At 39.2% G+C, this 23,690-nt stretch overlaps 1 protein-coding gene across 2 annotated transcripts in view; it reads left to right on the top strand.

Annotated features, from left to right (window-relative positions):
* The window catches only part of LOC139120414 (neuronal acetylcholine receptor subunit alpha-10-like), an 89,795-nt gene that overhangs the window by 62,567 nt on the left and 3,538 nt on the right, over positions 1 to 23,690 (top strand). For both annotated transcript variants that reach the window (XM_070684813.1, XM_070684814.1), the window contains exons 3-7: positions 17,485 to 17,630; positions 20,698 to 20,742; positions 21,247 to 21,356; positions 21,960 to 22,162; positions 22,921 to 23,259. In XM_070684813.1, the coding sequence (XP_070540914.1) occupies positions 17,485 to 17,630; positions 20,698 to 20,742; positions 21,247 to 21,356; positions 21,960 to 22,162; positions 22,921 to 23,259 (843 nt within the window). The remainder of the gene's footprint in view (positions 1 to 17,484; positions 17,631 to 20,697; positions 20,743 to 21,246; positions 21,357 to 21,959; positions 22,163 to 22,920; positions 23,260 to 23,690) is intronic.

The raw sequence follows: 23,690 nt of genomic DNA, 5'->3' as shown, positions 1-23,690 counted from the left end.
ATAACCCCTTCGGTAGCTGATCGGCCAATTTTGAGAAAGCATTATCAAAGATGTCTTCATGTCAACATGTCATTCTAATGTATTTTAACAACATTTCAATTTGGAAGGAAGAGTGAAAGCTGTTCGCAACTGTCTCTTGCGCATGCTATGTTTTGAATCACTTCCCTTCCGACCTTTATTTTTCCCTGTTCCCATTCTACTGCCTCTCCATATGACAAATCCCAGAACTGTCCTCTCTTTCTCCCACATATCTCTGTCCTCCTAATCGTCAAATTCTCGAAAACAAACGAATCATGTTCTCTTCCCTCACTTTTGGACTTTTTGACACATTCCCTTCGTTTCAAAGGGAAAGCTTGACCGCCCTCAGCTCTCGCGGCTTCCTGCTCTTTGTTACGAGAAACAATTTACCCTTTGCTCGCCAAGAAATCGCTTGCAAACACATTTTTTGTACGAACAAATTTTTTGATTGCCTCTATTAAGTTTAGAAATGTCCAGTTGAAAACTTTTAATACAGTTTACTTCTTCACATTAGACAAGAACGAGATTTTCTAGGGCGGTAATAATTGACGATTTCCACAGCCATTGGAGTGTTTTGTTAACCTGTACACCCCCATTCCCTGTAAACAGGACCACAGTCACCATTGATAACAATCCGTGTGGGCTAAACCATGATGGTGAAAAGGTTAAAACAGTTTGTTATAAAGTCTGGAGTGTCTAACGCTCAATGCCCCACTTTAACTCCTCAGTTTGTGCCGAGAGTACAGTTTCTTTCTTCCGTAAATCTTCAAAAAGAGGCAACAGTCAGACTGTACTTGTTTCGAATTTCTGTTTCATTACAAAGTCGATACTCGCTGAAATCTTTGTAATTGTAAATCCAAAATGCCTAATTTCAGTCATCCCCGATAATGGTCAATTTGATTAAGCTTTTTACCCCCAAGTTAACAATTGTTCCGGGTTCAAAATTACGACAATGTACTGCCAAGTTCTCTAAAAATGTTTTTGCGAAAACTTTTGGTGATCAACGCAGAAGGAATTCCAAGTACGTGTACTGCGATGAGAAATGATCGCGACTGTGTTGTCCCAACTGATTCATTATCTTTTGAAAAACAATTCAAACGTTCCGGCCTTCTATCGGAATTCTTTATCTTTCGCTGTTCAAGAGAAGTAGAAAATGGCTCTAGGGTACGGTTAAGTCATCGTTGAATGAGAAAAAAACAAAAAGTTTTAAGAGATATGTATTGAATTCTATGTTTCGCCGTCCAGATTAAGCAAGCTTTCATCAATTCTCCCCGCTTCGCAACAGCAAATTTGTTTACAGCAAATATTTGGTTGCCTTTAACCCTTTGAATGCTGTACACAGTACTTTTCCCACCAAAATTTTAGTGCAACATTTTGCTAATTTTATGAATTTTTCTGTATTTTGTAGCTACTATAGACTATAGTCTATAGAAGCTATTGGGATGGGTATCCGTCCGGCGTCCGTCGTCAGTCTGTATGTATGTATGTATGTATGTATGTATGTATGTATGTATGTATGTATGTATGTATGTATGTATGTATGTATGTATGTCTGTCTGTCTGTCTGTCTGTCTGTCTGTCTGTCTGTCTGTCCGTCCGTTTGTGAGGCGTCCGTCCACTCAAATATCTTGAGAACTGCAGTACTTACTGATTTGATATTTGTTGTGTGGATAAAATATATGATTTTGAGAAACTCTTTTTATGAATTTTTGATATTGTTGAAAATATGCAAATTAGCGCCAAAAAGGCGATTTTGGTAAAAAATCTTCTTCTTCATAACCACTGGTCAGACAGCTTTGTTATTTGGTATACAGGTCCCTAGGGATAACCCAACTTAGATTTGTTCAAATTGTGATGAAATATGCAAATCTGTATTTTAGGCCAAAAAAAAAAAGAAATGTTTCTGGTCAGCGCGCGCGTCACTTGAACAACAGCGCGTCACCCTTTTTTTTTCCTGGTTTGAGGCCGGCGGCTGTGGCAAACTACATACTGATTACTATAACCATGGATCTCTACTCCCGGGATCTCTACTACCTCCATGCTATAACACCAAACCAAAACGGCTGAAGAGAAAGAAAATTCTTTGGGGCACATGATCAGTGACTGCATGAACAGTTTAAATGTTACTATATTGATAAAACTACAAAACTTAGTGTTATCCCCAGGCCATAGCGGTCCCGCTACGATTTCGCCTCCCCCCCCCCCCGCTACGCTTTGATTCTCCCCGCTACGCTTTAAAATATTCCCGCCATCCTGAGTTCACACGCTCTGCGTAGCTACCAGCTGATGCCTGCATTGTCTACACATAAGCGCTCACTGCAACTTTTAACCTGGTGAAAGAGTGGAAGGTGTGAAGTATGGTATGCATCAGATAAGTTGTCCGGAAGTGTTGAGAGGAACGTTAAAACAATAGAAGAATCGGCTGGGTTGTTCACAAATTTTCATTCCAGAACGACTATTACGACCAACAAAGACAGTATACATCGCGGACAAGTGTTCACAGAGGTAGGCGGTGTAGCACTAGCAGGGCCTTTGATCACATTACCATGCTTTGATCAACGAAATGGACCGCAAAAGAAACAAGAGTTGACTGGTGAGGTTGATTATGATTGTACAACGATGAGTTTTGTCTGAGTACGATCACGATCGCGATCGAGTTCACATTGCATAAATTTCAATATGGCGGCGGCCATGTTGGTCGACAGGTTCATAACGTGTTGACATTGATCCTGGCGTCGCGTGTGGTTCCTCTCTGACACGTTCTCTGAAAGATTTTACACCTGATTTTCGAGGGATTCTAGTTGTACTTAGTTCATGTCTTGTGATCATCTTGTTGGTATTTTTAAAATCAAGAATCGAACGACGATGTTCAGTGGAAGTAGAAGTTATGCGGGGAGGGGGGCCGGGGGGGGGGGGGCCGCTGGTTGAAATCTATCCCCGTGATGAAAAATTATTCGCGGTGTTTGTCGTTCAAAAATGATATAAAATTCAATTGCATTTGAATCGTGTAAAGCTTAAACTTGTGAATTTTCCTCTTTGTTGGCAAGTTTTGACAATTTATAGCAATATATGTATTAATGAAACTCCAATGAGACGAACCATTTCTTGCTCTCAAAGTTTCAATCTGAATCTTCTGTTTTAATTGCAATTGTAATTACAATACTGTGATGATTTATTTAAGTGTAATAAAGAGTTTCCATGATGTTCAAACTGCACACTTTTGTGTTACCATTGCATTTTGTTGTGAGTGTACATGTATGTGTGGATGCATGTGCAAGCTTACATCCATATGCAAATATAAATTAATGATATGCAAATGATTATGCAAATTAGCCGCTAAGCTTTGGCGCTTTAACTGACCCTGCTCCCTCCCTTGAGGAGGAGGAAAAAAAAGAAAAAAAAAGCCGCGTCGCCGCACCATTTTTTAAAGAAAGGCCTGACCAGAAACATTTCTTTTTTTTTTTTTGGCCTTAGAATGGAATTTTTTTTTTCCATTTTTGGTCAGGCCATCCTGAAATGAGCTATCAAAGATATCCACCTTCTTCATCAATACATGTGTCACAAAAGGTTATTCTCTACATAACACAGCAGAGCTCTGTCAACTGTTGAGTCGCTTGTTTTTTCAAAACTGCTGGTCAGACAGCTTTAATATTTGGTTTACAGGTCCCTAGGATGACCTTAGTGAGATAATTTCATACAGTCAGGAAATACTTAATTTTGTATCCATGTCTATAGTAGCTTCAGGGACTTTGGCCCTATGTTTTTGATAATTTTGGGCCAAATGGATATCATATTTTATTGGCTATAGGTTTTTATCAAAATGTTGGCAAAAATCTGAAAAAATTGACTGGTGAATATTTTAGGAAGGCGACAAAACTTTGACTTTGGCGCTCAAAGGGTTAATTCACGTTTATCCTAATTTACATGGCTTCCCAACTACGGCAGTAACCAAGCACGTTCACCAGGGTCATGCTGTTAACGACTGATAGGCGTCCCTATTCGCAGTGAGATAATTCAACGGCACCATTGCTTGTACGCTAACCCGCATCCGTCATGTACGGCAAAGAACGTCAGTGCGTGTACTGCATAATCTGTGCATTGAAACAGCTCTACTGCATTTAATCTATTCAGACATGAAATGGCACGGTAATTGATAGAAATGTTGACGCCATGGAGGGGCAATGCTAAGGAAAAAAACACCCCAATTAAAAACGACGTAAAGCTGTCCATCGCATGATGACCTCAATGAAAACAGGTTGAAGGTGCTCAGTTGTCTGTCTGGCGTGATTGAAATGTCATAAAAATGCTGACAGTAAAGTTTCTGTAATCCTTAGTGATTTAAGTCCCTAGAGCTGATGACCCTGGCTTCAACCTTGCACTTTGTATTCCTAACACAGCAACGACACAATGACTCGTCACAACAGCTTCAAATCGTTTTAAAATTTTGTTTTTATACCGGTAAATACACAGCAACCCTCATAATTATCTTGGCGTGTTTACAAATGTACAGAATATTTTCACATCGGACTCATCCCTTATCAAAAGAATGGAAACCTATCCGAAATAGCTGTCCTAATTTTCTGGTTTTATAGCAGTAATTGAACGGTTTTGTTCCATTATCTGCCACTTCTTTGTGTAATTTTATCAAAATTGTACCGCGGCATGTCGCTCGCCTGTTTCGTTTAGAGATAGTCTTTATTTAGATCACTGCTGACAAAATAAAGTAGGACCATCACGGTCCGAAAGGAGTTAAATAGCCCTGTCCAATAGGAACATGATGTCTGTGCTAGATTTTCTGCTTCGAAACCTAAAACTTCTTAATAATCTCCAGTCTTCCATGTGTTTGATGGGAAGCTGGAAAGATGCGTTTTTGGGGTTTTGGGGTTTTTTTGTTTTTTTCACGGGCCTTGCAAGGTTGCTGTGAAAACGACAACGATCGGATGGTATGATGCATCCAGTCTGCAGAAATATTTATTTTGCCAACGTATCAAGTCACAATATCATGCAATCAATAATTAGGGATTAAGTTGTTGACATCCCCTCTCTCAGTCTGCCTAAAAGTTCTCAATTTCTGTTTACATTTGCCATGCGATTATTTGCAGATGGAAATCGTATTCATCATCTTCTTGGCAGACATTCGGCAGCCTTTGAAGCCACGCCATAAGGGGTCATCTTCATTGGAGACACGTCTGTCATCAAACATTATATGTCAGTGTACTTTGAAATTAACTCAATTTTCGCGTCTAGGGTGTACGCGAGAGGTAGTGAGTGTTCATAATCATGTATCTGCCTCTTGTCACAAAGCAATATCTGCAAGAGAGATAACTGGTGTAATTTCTTTTTTAAAGATATATGCTTAGTTCTCCCCCCCCCCCTCGATATTATTTAAAACAGGACGACACTTACAATAAGTAGGCGCAACCTAATTATGCACGGACTCTTTCTAAGTCTGTTCTTGCAGTAATGTAGCGAAATCGACACTTCAATGTGTGTGCGAAATCTTGCAGCCATGACTCTAACCATTTGCTGGTTCAAAGTGCAGCTGCAACAGAGAAGTAATAGGAAGCAATCTTAGCTGACCACGTGTGACACAATCTAATCGTAACTTTGAGAAAACAAATTGACAAAGATACAGCTGTTGCCATATTTTGTCCTTAAATCAGAAAGACTAATTGCTGTGTGTAGCGGTAGTCACTATTCATCATAGTCAATATAGGCCATGATTGACAGACCGAGATTTTATCGGGAATATTTACAAAATAATCATAAGTTCGCTGACAAATAAAGTTGTATTGGTTTAGATTTGTCATCAGGCAAATTTCACAATATGGCTTCCCGTATATGGCAGAATTAGCTCGCAGTAAAAGCGAAGTTTTGCTCATTGTGTGCATGATGCCGTGCAAAGAATGTGTACCCTAGACGAACATTCAGATATATAGCTGCGTCCTGTTTCTTGGTGCCGAGTGTTACAAAGCCTACGATGGAGGCACGACAGGTATCTCATATATTTTCGTTATCACATAATTAATTTGTGTCAGTGCGCAACAGTGATGATACATTTCGACGGTTGTGGTATCGAAGACTTTTGTTGTAAAACTGTTTGGTGTGAAAGTATGCCAGACAGCTGTCCCAGCTATACAAAGGGTGTCAATTACACGGCAGATGGTACCATTAGTCAACGTGTCACCGAGAACGGTGATGGGGTGGTGACCGTTGCTCCCATTGGAAAGGAGAGAGAGTGTGTATTTGTCCGCGCTGGATTCCGCGCTGGTTTATCAACTATGAAATTTGCAGCGCTGTCCTGTCCTCTCTTGTCTACATGAACACTTGATTGACATATCACTCGCGAAATAGCATGTCTGTAGTTGGCATCCATTTCCTTGCGATACATATTTTTATAAGTCTTCATCCTGAGAAGTTAAATCTGAAATATCTCCCTCGATATTATTTTGTCGTTCGTGAAATACCACGTCACATATTGGATTCCTATCTGCACGCTGTGTTTTTCTTCTGTTGCTATTTCCCGATCGCTATTTGCTAAGAATCAAATTTCCTTGTCTGTTATTTGCTTAGATACATTTTTATCTTTCTATATTTATTTGATATTGTAAGGCTTCAAAAAATGTTAGAAATGCCCTAGTCGTCTGAAGAGAACCGTAGATTACAGAGCCCCCAACGTAGTCAATTTTTCAATCAATCGCGTAAGTTCTTACGTCCAGGCTTTACCCTTCTGAGAACTTTTAAGCCGAATTGAAAAGGCAAAGGGTATATGAGTGTATAGAGGAAATTACACTGATGTGCGAGACAACATTTTCAATGTACTATGTCAACGTAAAGCACGGTGCATTAATATCTCGGCAGGATGTACTTTCAACCCCGTAAATATCTCCCCGTTGAACCTTTCTTAGCTCTCATCCGATTTGATGGTCGAACACAGATTTTCTATTAACGGGTATCCGGGTCTCCGTAGGTTTCGCTGTTCTGCGAGCTAGCGCCGGAATCCGCAGCGATATGCTCTTCAACATCCCTACTTTAAAAAGACGCGTTCCCAGAAGCCCGCCAGTATTGCAGAGCACATTATGTTGAATGGCTGTACGGCTATACGGTTGTGGCCATTGAAAAACCGAACGTCTACTTCACAGTACATCTCCAGTTAGAAAAAAAATGTTTTGACAGTTTTGAGATTTAAAATAAAATTTAACGGATTCATATATTTAATTGCTGTGCCCTTAATGTCCTCTAATGGAGATATCTGATAGTTTGACAAGATAAACCTATTTTGATGTCGTACTTAATTCAATCCCGCAAGCCTTTACAGATACCGCAATTGATAGGCGTATATGAAATTGACATGAATATACGGTTCTTACGCACATGCGTCGATATACACGTCACAGTATCTACTAACTGGGGTCTTAACGAGAATCTTCTGCCGTTCATTATGCATGTTTGTTCTTCGAATGATTCATTCAAAATTATTTGTAGTAATTTTTAGGTTCCGTTTCACCATCAACTGTCCGTAAGGTCGTTTAAATGTACATATTAAAGTAGTGTTTAAACCCAACGGCTTAATTAAATCTACTGAGAGTTTTTATTTATTTATTTATTTATTTATTTATTTATTTATTTATTTATTTATTTATTTGAAGAGTCAATAGGCGTATGACAAGGCCTAATTACAAATTCCTACAAATACACAATATACAAACAAGCAAAGCATAAACATAAGATTATACAACTAATGAAAATAATAGTAACCGATGCGACGCACATGAATATATTTAGTCGTTAATGAGTCATTTCATAAAATTTGCATATAAAGCAATACTGATTAATAACCCTGCATAAAAAATGATTCTATGTCTTAGTAAAAGCATAGCTTAAACGTACATAGACTCTCTTGGAATTTCCCAAATTACCACTATACTAGGAACAGACAGACTTTTTCCTATCAATTTCTTCTCAATAGCGCTCGTGACGTACTTTCGTCGGGGAGTGTGGATCTAACACAATGTTTGACATGGAACTTGCGTCACAGAATTTCAAAGAAAATTTGAATTTTTTTACTTTGATGCTCCTAACAGTTTTATAAATATCGACAACACGACGGTTTTCGTGACTTCTTGGCCGAACACATCAAGATGGCCAAAAATGGCCGAATATCGTCAAACTGGCGTTTGCCGGAGTAAAGCCTCAGGCCTACAATAGAAGAGGTTTTCTATCATTACAACGTATCGACTGTAATATCTACCGTATCGGTGTGTTACACCCTCTATGGTTGACAGAAATCAGCGTACTCTTTCAGCATGGACGTTTGGTTTTGCTGGTGATGTTTACTCCGAGTCACGGTCAACACACCTGTTTTTTTTGCGTGATATTGTAGTATGTGCATAGCAACGATCCCAAAAACTCGTCTTACACGCTAGAACTCAATTGCAGATCTGATGAAATTCACACCCGCCCAATTTCCCGCTCGACAAAATAAATATCGAATCAGCTGTTCTATGAATTAAACAGTATCAACAATAACAGCGGATTTATAGGTATTTTTTCCGTCATGAAATGGGATTGTGGTCCTGGAAAATTGAAATTTTGAAGTTAAAATCCCTGTACATTCAATTATGACCTGGGATCGTACGGGTTCTATATAGGGTTGCATTCTTCAAACGTTACTTTTACCTAGGAGTGGTGTAGGTGCGGCAAAGCTAATCATTCTTTCAACGCTAACAACAACTCAGCAAGGTAGAGTGAATAACTCTTTCATTTCTGGGTAATTACTGGCAAGGCGTGGCCATCAATATTTGCCAATTACTACTCCCATCGCGTGTAATTATTTGCCAACTGTCATACGATACCTTTTGTGACCTTGTGCATGGTCTGTATCTAATCTCGTGGTAATTCAAAATCCTTGCATTATATATTCCCACGAGATTAAAATTATCAAAATAACAAGACGCATGGTGAAGGTATTAACCTAGACGGACCTATAGTTGCTGTGGCCCGGCTCTAGAACAGTGCGACAGTCTTCACATGGAGGACGAAAAAACCGCCCACGTGAAGACGTACTCAATTGAATCACAATTCATGCCGTGCAGACGACAGCTCGATCAGGATGTCTTATTCGTCTATAGCTGAGAGCACTGGAAACTAATTCTTAGCCAACATTTGCCCTCTTGTTATCTCTTCGTCGACTGAGGGCAGCTCATCCTTCAGAAGGCAGCTACTTTGAATTTTCATTTTTGCGATAGGCAGCTCCAACCGTTATGAGTAAAATTTTATTGCAAAGTTCCGAAATGTTCACGTTGTTTTCCAGTTGAATGTCCAACGCGATAAAAATACATTTTGTCGTCTAAGAATTTCGTTCAAAATTTGCATGATATTTGCAAACTGCACTTCTTCTTAATTGTTTCTGACGGGAAATTTCACATCCTACGGGCGCTCAACAAAATTTGAGATTTTTCATGCTGTCTTCTGATGTCATTGATCTTAAATATCATCATCAATTCGTCCTGTGTAAGGGATAATCTTTTGTATTCAAATGTTATCTATTTTTTGCAATGGGTAGAGTGCAAATGATACATCAGGTATACAAAAGACAAACCGGTTTAGTTCGTAAACAGTAAACATGGCGTGTGTTTACATGCTAGCTTGTCATCTCGAATATCAAAGCAGTCACGGTAAGAGTCACTACAGAAATATTGACCGCCGTAAAAGGGTGGGCTCTTAACAAGTTCTTCCGGTTTGGCAAGGAAGTTGTTTCAACTGAATACCTACAGTGTTTTTGTCAATGTCTAAAATGATGCCGTTAAAAGAAATTCAACTATGTCGCAATTTACGACACGTTTTGATTTCAAATCATCCATGAATTTAAATCTTTTATGAGACATTTTACTTTTAAATCAATAATGAAGATGAGCAGACAGCCCTCTTCACAAAACAAGCTATAGGTTGTAAACGTAATATTCATCAGTGCATTGACACTGCAACCCAGCTGGATGTTTACCCTTAGATTGATATCGTCGGTAACGTTTGATTTGTGGATGTTATTGAGCGCGGTAAACACGTATAGGCAGTCAAGTGGGGGCTGCTGTGCAGTCGTGCGTTTAATTGAAGAAAATATCGCCGATCGGAGGTCGTAAATACTGTAGCGATGTTGATAGTGAGGCCAAGGAGAAAAATCAGTGAGTTACTCGTCGGAATTGTCGTATCTACTTTTGACGATATACTTCCGCGTCGCGTTGTTTTTAGTGCAACATCAGCGACAATGATCTTTTTGTTTTACTACATGGTGATTTAATTTGTTGGAAAATATTTAGGCTTTTTACTATGTTCAAGCTGAAAATATGCCAAAACAACTGAAAATAGCTCTTTGCTTTTTGTGTTTTAAAAATGAAACCTCCAAGGCAAATGATCCCTCTCCCGCTGATCTGAGGAATTAATCAGACGATGTGATTTGAGCTGCAATCATTTATATTCATCTACGGTGTGAAACATGGACACGACGTTTGAAACTATCCGCTTTATGTCGTCTACCCGCTCCCGTTTTGTGAACATGTCAAGTGCGATGTAGCTCTGTCGAGACAGCGTCCTAAATAACATTCCTCAAGGTTGCAGAAAATGAAGCAAACTGGTGTTTAGTCTTATTATACCGAAGTTAGATCAAGACGGAGGGATTAGACATGGAGTATTATAGGTCTTCAATATTTATGAACTAACTTAAAGTGAGCATAACGAACCAGCTCTGAGCGATGTATATTCATCAAATCTACCCTTGTATTTAAAGTGACTCAGTAGTGCACTTCTACGGTTATAATTTAATTGAGCTGTCCCTTTTACGGCACACTGTTTTACCATCCTCTTTACGACATTTCTCTTTGAGTTGCTGTGTTGCGTCTTGAAATTTCAAGGTAATTTAAGTGTTTGGTAAAATCCCCATGGTTAAAGTTTGCATTGTATACGTTCTTACTGCTTTTGTCGGAACAGATATTCCCCATGTTGTACATGCTTAAAGACTTTGATTCTAGGAATGATAGTGAAAAGGGTAAACTCGGTGATACATAGCAGTGTCCCGTATAAAATCAATAGCATGATATAACAATATTACAATATCTATTACGTAAGTTTCCCTCCCTGACCAGCAAATTACCTCAGGTACTTGCTGTAAGCATGTGTTTATATAATTCTGCGTTTATCATCGAGCACTTCAGTTTCGTGTGAAAATATCTGTAGTGAGTTTTGATGCGTACATACATACATACATACATACATACATACATACATACATACATACATACATACAGACAGACAGACAGACAGACAGACAGACAGACAGACAGACAGACAGACAGACAGACAGACAGACAGACAGACAGACTGACTGACTGACTGACAGACAGACATGCTTACATACATACATACATATATACAGACAGACAGACAGACAGACAGACAGCAGACAGACAGACAGACAGACAGACAGACAGACAGACAGACAGACAGACAGACAGACATACATACATACATACATGCTGTAGGATTCTGCATGTTTGTAATGCATTTCGTAATGATTTACGATGGTCTAATTAAAGGCACATGAGCTAAAACTTTTGCATTATTTTCGTGATTTTATATTTAGATTAAAATTAGTTCATAGAAATGTTCTTACTCAGAGATGTTTACTCAAGTATAAATTATCCACTTAGTGGGAATGCATGGGGAGGTTTCAGTAAGACAAATAATAAACGCGTGCAGCACCAAAATATGGCCGCCTCCATACAACTACATGATAAACAGCGTAAATGGTGCATGTACACATTTGAATCTTTACAAATACAACATGATGCAACCCACTGAAAGGACGGGAAAGGGATTCACTCCACTTTGACAAAAATTATCTGCTTTCACATAACATGGCAAGATTATGAAAATGGCGGGAAATTTAAAATACACAAAAATCTGTTCAATTTCTTGCCTATTCTGCCACAAGCAAACGTTTTTGAGGTATAGATAATGACAAATATGTCGTTCAATTTACAGATTGCAATGAATATCTGAGGAAATTGGAAGTACCTTTAGGTTGGACAAATTTCGCAGAGTTGCAGCTCATGGGCCTTTAAACAGATTCGATCTAACTGGCACGATAGACTGCTCCATGTATGTCAAGTGATATTGAAGTGTAAATATAGTGTGAAGGTCATAGGTTTTTTCCTAGAAAAAAATACCGTGTATTTTACCAGGTGGTGAAAAGGGCACACGAGAAAGTGTCGTTAATGTGTGAATTTTTTCCCGAAGTGAAATTTTATCAAGATTTATTGGAATGACGTGAAAATCGTATTCGGCTCATTATAATGTATCGCCATTAGTGCAGGTTTTGCTGCACTATACCGTGTTGTTTTTCAAAGTTCGAGTCCAGGTGATCATCAATCTTGTATGAGACTCAGACAGCCACTCACTTGAATGTGTTATTTACCCGCCAGCATCTGTCTCAACCTTCGTTTCCAAATAATATGTTTGTGTTTCTGCAGATCAGTGGCAATATCGGAACCCAGACGGATGTTTGCCTAGCAGACTGAGTAACTTTCACAGACTTGTGACAATTCCTTGACTAGAACGAGCCCCGGGGACAGATATTTAGAGGCTATAAACGACAAGCGTGAATGATCACCTCGCCCCTCTCGGTGATTTCTTGCCGCCAAATATGCTAATGTTCCCCGTGAGGTCTTTATATCCGCTACCAAAGACCCAAGCGTACCGTTAATAACCTCACTGAAATATGACAAAGTGTGATAAAAGTTGGGTAAAAGTGGTTTTTTTTCAAACGCGATGTTTTCGAAGGATATATCATACAAGTTCTGGAACCTTCTGTTTTGGAGCATGTCTGTAAGAGCCGCGCACACTTGTGCGCTCTCTCTTTCCCCTCTTTGATGTCGAAGCTGGTCGCTGCTTTATCGCCCTCTATACGAGCTCACCATGGTTAGGTTCATCGACCGGGTGTAAACTTATGAAAGCGGATCTGAGTTTTAATGCTTAAGTTTTGTGATTTAGAAATTATGCACTTGTGATCATGCCACAGCTAATCCGATGCTTAGATTTTCAGTTGTAGTTGGTAATTCACCACTCAGGGTCTGACACTTCTAATTGATAACATCATAGAGAAACATAGATAGAGTGGCAACGGGTATTGTTTAAGGAGTGAAGCGGTTACGTAACCCATCCATGTTCGCCTCGCCTCAGGTTGCTCTCGCCTCTCTTTTCCAAAGAGTGCCGACCATGAATCCTTCGGTAATTTTCGGATTTTCGCCAATTGTTAAGCGAAAGTATGTTCGGCAAAGTTTGTGTCGTTGTTGTCGTGTGGTGCTGAGCAGAATTGACGTGCTGGACGTGCGGGAGTGTTTTGAGCTTCAGGAAAATGACTTTTACCGTTTTAAAAATTCCTTTTATATTTTTATGAATATATAATGAGTGTGTTTGATCCAAATTTGAAAGTCTTTTATCGATACTGTCTGGTTTTACTCAATGGTTTACGGTCAGTCATACCCTCTTTACACGTGCGTCAAGGAAGGACATGTTTATGAAACTGCTAGCGTGTTATGTTTTGATTGGCGTGAAGCAGTGTTTCTGGCCTGAGAGCTCACAAAGTAACTATGGTTGCTACGCGACTGGCAGTACGATGCCATCTCGTCGTATTTTTCGCATAATCTCGTGTAATTATCAACCACAAACAAAGCCTCCAGAAAGTTTAACACCCTTGGAGCTCATTTTAATATGAAAAGCCAATAGTCTACCGAGACGACCATGAAACAAAAGGCATGCAAGCGTTGCGACTCTGCCCATGTTACTCTGTGATAACATTAATCTTTGCACAGGTGACCAGGTGACCCCTCACTTTTATACTTCGTTATGAAAGAGAGTGGCTAAGGAAAGTTTGAGCAAAAGCGAATCTTTCAGTTAAGAGGCGCCGCATTATCTTACGTTTACGGACGGCTACTATGACTCTTGCTAAATCAACAAGTGTCAAAATCCCTACCGAGATATTGAAACGTCCAGGGGAATATTGGATAACACGATATGCGTAGGATGTAAAAGGGCATTGGTCGAGGAATTTTACGTCCAGCATCTTTCAACTTTATGCCCGAACGTATCTGTGTATTCGATGACGCAATATTCAAGGTGCCGGGCGATCCGCCAAGTTTCCTGAGATAGTCCGATTATACTTTCTTAAGGTAGTCTGCGCTCGAAACTAAAAACGCTTAAACTTTTGTTTAAAATTTTCATCAAAGAAACTTCAAACCTTTCAAACCGTATTATGTTCCTGAGAGACAGCAAATGACAATAACATTACTCTAAAATGAGTATATTACCCGGCCATATTTACCAGCTCCTTTGCTTCTTTTCGGGGACAGACGCATTATAAAAGTGCAGCTCGGGCAAAATCGCGGACTTGATGTTGTAGTGGCACTAAACAATGTTGAGTGCGTAACACTGACACGCGTCATAAGTGAAAGGTCAATCGATGCCTCGGCGCTGAAGATAAGTTTAACATAGTAAATAGATTCGAAACCGCGGACGGTGTCTTCTGATAAGAAATGGCCTCGGGTCTCAAGGATGAACGAGGTAGAAAAAAAAAGACGAGCAACATTCTATCTCGTAATGCAATTGCATTTCCTAGATTAATCGCTGGAGCCAGTAACTGCTTAATTCTCTTCCGGAATTGTGATTGACGATAAATTTTACGGAGAAAAGCGTCGTCAGGATGCGGCGTGTTACACTTCGAGGTAACATCTTTTCGACTCTAATGCGCGTTGGTTGTTCACCCTGAGGCGCAATAACAACGGATATCGTCGATAATGCTACAAGAATGTTAAAGTTGTACTTACGGTGTCTTCCTTTCGCGTCTTTTTCTCAAACAACGACTTGGAATCGATTGTGAATTCTAAATGAACTTTTTTGTCGTGAAAGTATGTCAGTGTCATCGACCCCCTCAGTTTAATTCATGGACGTGATATTTTTTTCGACCTATCAAAGGCAGCTGGTATGCCTCAGTCAACTGCACGAGTTGGCTGAATTCTTTTACCACCCTTTTGCAATAATTGATTTACTTTATAAATACTCCTGTTTTCGTCATCCTTTTTCAACTTTACATAACCATTGCATGTATCGAGCAGTACAGATACCCTGTGCATATCAATGGTATCTGCCTCTGTACCTCATATTCTCTTAATTTCTAAGTGACGCAAGTAAATGCATTTGTCTCTGTTTATGTCTGTGATCCGAATTACTTTCCTACAAGTACACGTTTTGATGCATATCTTCAATGTCGAATCGTCTACTTACCAACGTTTCTGAGGATCTTTGTTCTGTTGTCCTGACAGCCGCACTGTTTAACTCGAGTACTGACGTGTCTGCATGCTCACTCGTGCATCTATTTTCCATCCATGTCGGTACTTACTGACTCCGTACCCAGTCGTCAAGTCTATACTCTCTTTTTTATCTCTGCCAACGGATTACCTTTACAGAGAAAAAAAAACTGTTACAGGTAGCTCAGAAATGAGGTTGGAGAAGTAGCACTTTAATTCAACAGAGACCGATATAATAAAAGATAGGAAATACTTTGAGCTTGATCTACGGACTTTTTGAACTCTATTTGTTCAGGCCGTAGAATGATGAACGTCGAAACGTCTAAATGTGTTCAGTTAGTTGACTGCACGGAAAATGTGAAAGTTCACAAATTCACTGTTGGCTTAGACAGAGATGGATTCCCTAATACTGGTGCTTCTAATCAGTGAATATTCGTAAAGTGGCACTTTAGCCGATGGGTTGATAAATGCCTCCCATAACGTCACGAATGCATACCTAGATTGGAGAAATCTTCATTACGCCAACCTTCGGTAAAACTCAAAATTACACAGTATAAAAGTGCCTAAAATCAATCACAATGAGAGAAGGCTCCTTCCGTGTATAAGGTAGTGTACGCCTCAATATTGAAAGACTAAATAAACTTTTGCTGACTCAGATTTTTGACGAGGAAACCTTCAACAAATGTTCAAAATCAAGAGTAAAAATCAGGGTCGCCGAGCAAATTTTGTCGAGCGGGGAAGACAGTCTATTCGCTCTGTCACATAAATATCTTTGACTGCATCCAATCACCTGATACAGTAAATTTGACCCTCTTTAATAATTTCAAACTAGACGCTGCGAATGCATTTCTCACTGCGGAGAAAATTGCAAACCACAAGATTCACTCGTTGGTTCTCGAATGAATTCATAACGAATTCATAGCTCCGTTACAGAACTATGCGATTGCTCGTGTTAAATTTCCGTCTACAATTATACTGTTCTGCAATGCTTTGTTTCAGGAAAGAAATAAACCAAGCCGTTAGCTCGCTCGCTTCTAGGGCAATATGTCATTTGATCTTGGGGGCGCAATTTGCCAGATTGTTTTTGTTTTGTTTTGCTTTTGGTTTTGTTTTTTGAAAGACCAGAAACTGTTCCTCACGTTAACTAATAAGAATTGCAGTAATCTCTTATTGAAATACTTTTTAATGTCGCCATATGAATTAACACAATTCAGAAGGAAGACAATTTGTAAGACATCAACATAATCCTGATGTAAATCAAAACGATATTACCATGGCTAGATAGTGGCAAGTTCAATGTTTTCAATTTCAAAAACATTGGCCATCACAAAGTCTAATTTTCTGAAGTTTGTTCGTCTTGTCGAAACCGTTAATCCAAGCAGATTTATGTTTGTCCCAATCATTGCCTAAATTTCCCATAATTTTTATCGGCTTACACTTTAATAAGTATTATGGAGAAAAAATTATTCACAGATTTTGCATCGCTATGTCGGGACGGCATTATATACACGTGAAACTATCATACTTATCCTGACGCCGCAAAAGGGTAAACGGGGTTCTCTTTAATGGATTGAAGCAAAGGGTGTATGCGTATGGACTTGCGACAACAACGTATTCATTCAAGTGCATGGGAACCAAATAGTAATAAAGTCATAAGGAATCCAAAAGGCCTAACAAAATAAACATCATGCGTATTAAAATATGATCACAATTGTTTGATGATAGCAATTAAACCAGGCCAGTCGTCGCCGCTTGAGGCGTGCTTCATCTATCAGCTCAGACATTTCTCACCGTTTTGAAGAACTGTGACCGGAGCGAAACGTTCTAAATGTTGTTTGAAAGTAACAACTTTATTGTGTGCTTCACACCTTGACCTAAGACGAAGTCATCTGGGCCCAGACTTAAAGAAGATGTGAGCCAGATTTGGGCCAGAGAGCAATATTAGACTTATTCACTTCTGACAAGCTTTCCGAAAGACTGCTCAAAACTGAGTCACAACTATCCGGGTATGACAGTCTGTAATACTTCGCGCCATTTTACCATTGAACCATGTACACAGACTATTGCTGTCGCTCTTAACGTGACATTATTATGACTTTTCATCCTGCAGGGGTGGTCGGGACATTAGATAACATTCGACTGCGACGATATCTCTTCGAAAACAGGACGTATGACGTCACGGTACGACCAGTGTATAACACATCCACCAAGACGGTACTGGAGTTACAGTATTTTCTATCACAAGTCCTGGACGTGGTAAGTTCCGCATATTTAGAGACGCATGCGTAATGCATGCATACAGCCACGCACTGCTGCAACTTACTAAGGCAATGGGCGCCTCGAAATTGAAAGACAAATAAAACCTTTGCTTACTTTAAAAAAGCATAACAATCGGGTTCACCGCAAATTCTGTTACTGAAGACACAAATCACCTAAGATTTAGAAATTCAAAATGGCCGCCATGCCTGTCCTATCTTTATGGCAAAATTAAAATTTTCGATATTCGAAAAAATAAGACGGTGAAAACTTTACTTACCCCAAAAGCTTCAAAATGACCCCCGCAAGCGGTCGACCAGAAAAATTGTACAAATTGAGAGTCTGAAAATCTGTCCCCTGAGCGGATTCCAAGCTTTAATTTGTTTTCGATGCCCACTGCCTCCGGTGGTGGCGTCAATCGCATATGAAAAATGATCAAAACTTTGCTGGAACGGAAAACAGGCACCTTGTGATACCCATCTGACGATAATTTTATTCGGTCATTCCTTTCATTTTAACCAGTCAAGTAGTCCCATGTGTACCGGCACGGATCTAGTGCGATTAAAATCATAATCTAGAAATCCTTATCGGATAACATTTCCAGTTAATTAATCCAGATTACAAGCCATGGGCAACCACATTCCGTCGTTATCAGAAACAATTTGAAACACGTTTCCATTGAAAACAACCAATTAAAGTATCCGGTAATTTTATTTTGTTTACACTTTCGTGTATTGGTGTCTATGTATACGCAAGTACTGTATATCTATGTGCACATAGATATGCAGTACTTGCGTATATACATAGACACAATACACGAAAGTATGTGTGTATGTACGTTCATGTACGTATACGTGGGTGCATGCACGTAATTATGTGTGCCTTAATGTGAACCCTGTGCCGACACAAATTTGACGTTTTGGTCACTTTAAAGCTTGATATAAACAGTCATATGTTCTTGGATATTTCTTTATATAGTATCTGTACCTTTGTTTTAATGATGTATGTTGAGTATGGTTGAAAAATCGCACACAAGTTTAATCCTCATAAAATTAAAGTTTTCTTTTGTCTGTTTTTTTGTCTCTGAATGCTAGGGACAAGTCTTGTCAGGAAGTGAAATCAGATCAAATCATGAAAACACCCCTGATGAGCCTTCCAAGTAATAAGATGAATGTTGTCTGATAATACCAGTTTCGATAAATGTTAATGAGATAATGTGTCAGATGGGGTACATGGTTAAATTGTTATTTCATAAAAAAGCAATGGTGATAACTGTACAACCATAGTCGTTTATGGCGTTTGAAATTGCATGTGCACATGGTAGCGTAGGCAAACCCGCGGAATTTGACAGGCTAGACCAACTTTTAAGCGCTTTTAACGGCTTCGAAAGCAATTATCCATATAACTGCTGCATCTGACGATACAAAATATAGATTAGGTAGTGAATAAAGATTAATGCAGTCTATTTATATACCGAATGTAGTAGGAATATTTACTTGCATATCGTTCACGCTGGCGCCCGGATGCGAAATACATATTGAGAGCAAAATTCAGGTTACCATAGCGACTGTAATGTTATAATTGGTTTGTGTGTTAACTTACATAACAACTGTCTATATATTCAAATTAACGTACTTGCGCCCCACTGAATTCTTCGTATTCTTTCATTTTTAAACGACCACACATACCAAATGAACACAATATGAAATGCTAAATGTTGCCTTTGCTTGTTAAATCTGGTGAAGAGCAAGTCAGTTTATCAGCTGTTTCGTTTACATTATCCAAAATGAAGATTGTGTCCTAGTTATATGACTTGTCTTTCACTGTAAGCATATCGAGGAAGACTGCCCAATCCAATGTTCACTGCGGTCAGCCATTTCGTCCTGCGTATCGATTTAAGTGTTTCCGTTGTCTACTGTCAAATCATAACATCATAGCTCCGATGATCTGTTATTATCTAGTTCTGAGTGTAGAAGTCGAAATAGATTTTTTTTCAAACGACTATTTTCCAACTAAATTTGCACTAAATAATTTAATCTTTATTTATATAGAATAAACAATTATTATTAAATTTATAATTACAGAATTATCGTTGTCATAAAAAACTATGTTTGGCAAGGTGATGTGCCCCTTAATAGGCGATGAAAACTTTGTTATAACCTGGGAGCACTTGGCGAGATTACGACTTGAAATTAAATGACATTATCGCGCTGCATCCGGTGATTATACAGAATATCTAAATATGTAAAACGTCCTGGCTGAATGCCTTACCATGATCCCTTCTTCAGTTTATTTTCACCCTGGAGAGATTTCAGACAACTTCAAACTTTGATGACAACTAAGTGCAGAAATTGTAGATCGGTCGGGAGTAGATAAATGAGTCCGCATTACAGGCGGATCGTTTCAAGGCTGTATGTGCAAACGTTTTTGACTTGTTCATGCGACCTTACGGTTAATCACCAATTTTATGAATGGAAGTTCGTTCCCTCGAGTACATTTTGCTCACTAGTGGCCAAATTAAGAGGATGTTTTGCATCTCAGGGGAAACACTCTGTTTGTTGTCATGAAGGTAAAGTGTCCTGGAAAAGGGTTTTTGTATGCTTATATTGCCGAGAGGAAATTAAGTGAAAAACCACATAACACGTCGCTTGGCTAAAGCTAATCGGACCTTGAGCGTTATGTCCGAATGCAATTTGTATTGATCTATATTGCATTGTAAAAAATTCTATCCTACTAACATCATGTAATACTCTTTGGCTATTCTAAACTTTGCTCAAACTTCGCATCAATTAATATCATTTCGAGATTTGACGAGGAATACTGTAAACAGGTCAATCCGCAGTAGGCTCACTTATCATACTTCTTCATTTCTCAAGAGGGCGCACTAGTAATAGTTGGAAATCACAACGAATGGCCAACTGGCCCCGTTGCATCCACCATGTGTACAATAAACTGAAGGAATAATTCGCTGAATTGCATTGCCCTGACATTCTTTGACATTGACTCTACCAATAAAGAATATCTGAAACAAAGGCCGTAACACATTTCTAATACTTTGCTTCTACAGGACGAGCGACTTCAGACGCTTAGGATGAACGTGTGGTTGACGTTGGTAAGTAAGCACGGAAAATCCTTCAGTAAAAAACGTGTTTTCCATTTCCCAAAATAGGTATGAAACGTCCAAAATAACGAGACAGTGGGTCTCGGGTATGTGTCTGGATATTAATTCAGAAAGAATAAACTAGTAACTTACACTAATAAGAATTACGTGACAATGTACTCTCTAAAAGTGTGACTCAACCCACCGTCCCTTCACCCGTCCCTCCACCCATTCCTCCACCCATCTCTCCGACCATCGTGCTCTTCTAGAGACGAGAAATGTTACCCTCTGAAATTCAAGGAAAAGGTCATTTGAACTAAAACTATGTGTTGCTTGCAATATTCACATTATTTGCACTCTGAAGTTGATGTTTTAATTTTTCTCAAACTTAATAAATTAAAATTAGCGAAAACGTATATATCTTTGATAAACTTTTTAAGAATATGTACAACGAACGTTTCCGATCGCGTTCTGGTTTCCAACCTCAGTGAGCACCCTTTACTCTTGCCTCTCCAGAGATGGTATGACGAATTCTTGACTTGGAATCCGAAGGACTTCGGAGGAATAACAAACTTCAAGGTGCCGAAATCAAAACTGTGGATGCCAGACATCTGGTTGTACGAAAAGTAAGTACCGTACGTTTGCTTTCGAAAATGTATGTACTTGAAGGGGCATCATTAAAAGCAAGCATATTTGGCCAGCATTCATTTGATAACCGGCGCTTAGATTGGCTTCTTTATTCATAGCGCTCAGATGAAAATAATCTTCGATTTAATATTGATAATGAACATAAGAAAGCACATTTTGGCACATGTTACCTTGTTTACCATTTTCAATGCATTTCCTAGTTTAGATTCGTGAAATATCAGACATCTTTCTCGCTATTAATATGAGCTGGCTCGTGGTGACTTCTAAATGCTGTCAATATCAAGCTTTGTAAACGGAAACTACACATGAAATATATTTTACTTTGTTTGTAATGAGACAATAGGGCTCTGGGCATGCTTAGTCTGAGGAAGAGAGACATTGAGATAGACAGACAGACAGACAGGTAGACAGACAGAGCCAGGCAGAGAGAGACAGAGACAGAGTTTCCCTTAGAATTGTTAAGTCTATAAATCAGAATGTTCTTCAAACAAGTACTTATTGTGTCGCTTTTTTTAAAAACTCTCAGGAGTTGGCACTTTTATATTCACGGACATTGTGTAACCACTTTCCAAATGTTGCAGTGCCGATATAAAATACGAGGACTGGACATCAAACACACAGTGTGTTGTCAATCATAACGGACAGATCATGTGGGCGGCTCCTAGTATTATCAAGTCCCACTGCAAGATGGATGTCAAGAACTTTCCCTTCGACAGGCAGACTTGTAATATCACCTTCGGACCCTGGCTGCACAACGCGTCAGAAATCACGGTCAACGGTACAGGTAAGTTGATTTCGCCGTTGCGTAACTGTCGTTGCCCAGCGGATAGTATACGTAATTAAATTTGTCGTAAACCACTTGACTAGCAAGTTCGGCCACCCTATAAAAAGAGTCATTGTGGTATGGATGAAGATTGGTGGACGCAAACCTTTAGTTACTGAATGGATTTTCCAGTGTTCTGTAGCTGATGACTCACTGGGTTCCTATTGCTTATTATATATAAGGTAGTATGTGCCTCCGAAGTGAAATACTTAAACTTTTGCTCATCTCCATTCTCTTTCAAAATGAACAATAAAAATCGGGGGTCACAGCGCGAATGTTGGTGCTAGAGAAACAAATCGCTTAAGATTTAACGATTTGTCTCCGAGGCGCATTCTACCGTAATCCAAAAGTCAGTCTTGGCCTACATATATCGTTGATGATATATCATGATATCAAATACAATCCATAATAACGTGACTAATAGAGAGGGTATTTTTCATTTGAACGAAATTTCAAAAATTTTATGCAAAAAATAAGAAAGGAAATACAACCTATTTGCATCACTTTTCTGCCCTTAAAACATCGCCGATGGTATTGTTCCCAGTGGTGGACAGATATTTCAAAGAGCAAAGGCATAGCCGGCTGTTTCTAAAATAATTAAAACAATACTTAAGAATAAAACATTGTTCAAAAATAATTCAGAAAATATAAATCATGATGAACATCAAAACGTTCCTGTGACACTGTTATGCTAATTCTAAATGTTATACTTGCAACAGGTGCCAATGACTACTTCGAGGGAGACACGGAGTGGGACCTAACGGGCTTCTCCTGCCGCGATGACGTCATCGAAGTGCAATACTACCCGGACTATCCGTTCGAGAAGTTCTCCAAAGTGATCTACTCTGTGTACTTAAAGAGACTTCCAATGTACTATGTCTTCTATTTGGTGATGCCCTGTTCTCTGATCTCGGCCACTACGCTGCTGAGTTTCTTCCTGCCTGTAGAATCCGGAGAGAAAGTGGGACTGGGAATCACCGTCCTCCTGTCGCTCACTGTCTTCCTTCTGTTGTTGGCAGAGACCCTGCCACCGATGCAAAATAGTGTACCCATTCTGGGTGAGCCTTGATATATTTATTTTAGGCTGCCTTTTCCTGTCAGGTTCATCTTTCCGCTACCAGCTCAAGACCATTCAAGCATAACACAACACAACTTCCCATTTTCATAGAACACAAGTTGAAAGTTAACATTTTTCAGTTGAAGAGACAAATGACCCATTCATATGAAGTATGTACGATACAAAAATGTCAAGAATGTGTGATCAAATCAAATTACGGGCATACGTCGTAGTTAGCATCTGGAAGTATTTATATAATAACATTTATGTTCGATGGTAAACAAATGATATCTCACAGCAATTAGGATAGATGAGCTCCTTTAAAATCAAGGATAACGAGTGACGTAAAGTCTTCAAGGTCACGATAACTTTATCTTGTTAGCACATGAAACGCATGCAATCGTTTTATACCTCCTGAGAAGGAAGTTCACT

The sequence above is a fragment of the Ptychodera flava genome, chromosome 20 (assembly GCF_041260155.1).
Source record: "Ptychodera flava strain L36383 chromosome 20, AS_Pfla_20210202, whole genome shotgun sequence".
Taxonomy (NCBI): Eukaryota; Metazoa; Hemichordata; class Enteropneusta; family Ptychoderidae; genus Ptychodera; species Ptychodera flava.
The sequence above is the reverse complement of the archived record's forward strand: the minus strand, read 5'-3'. Positions and strand labels throughout refer to the sequence as shown.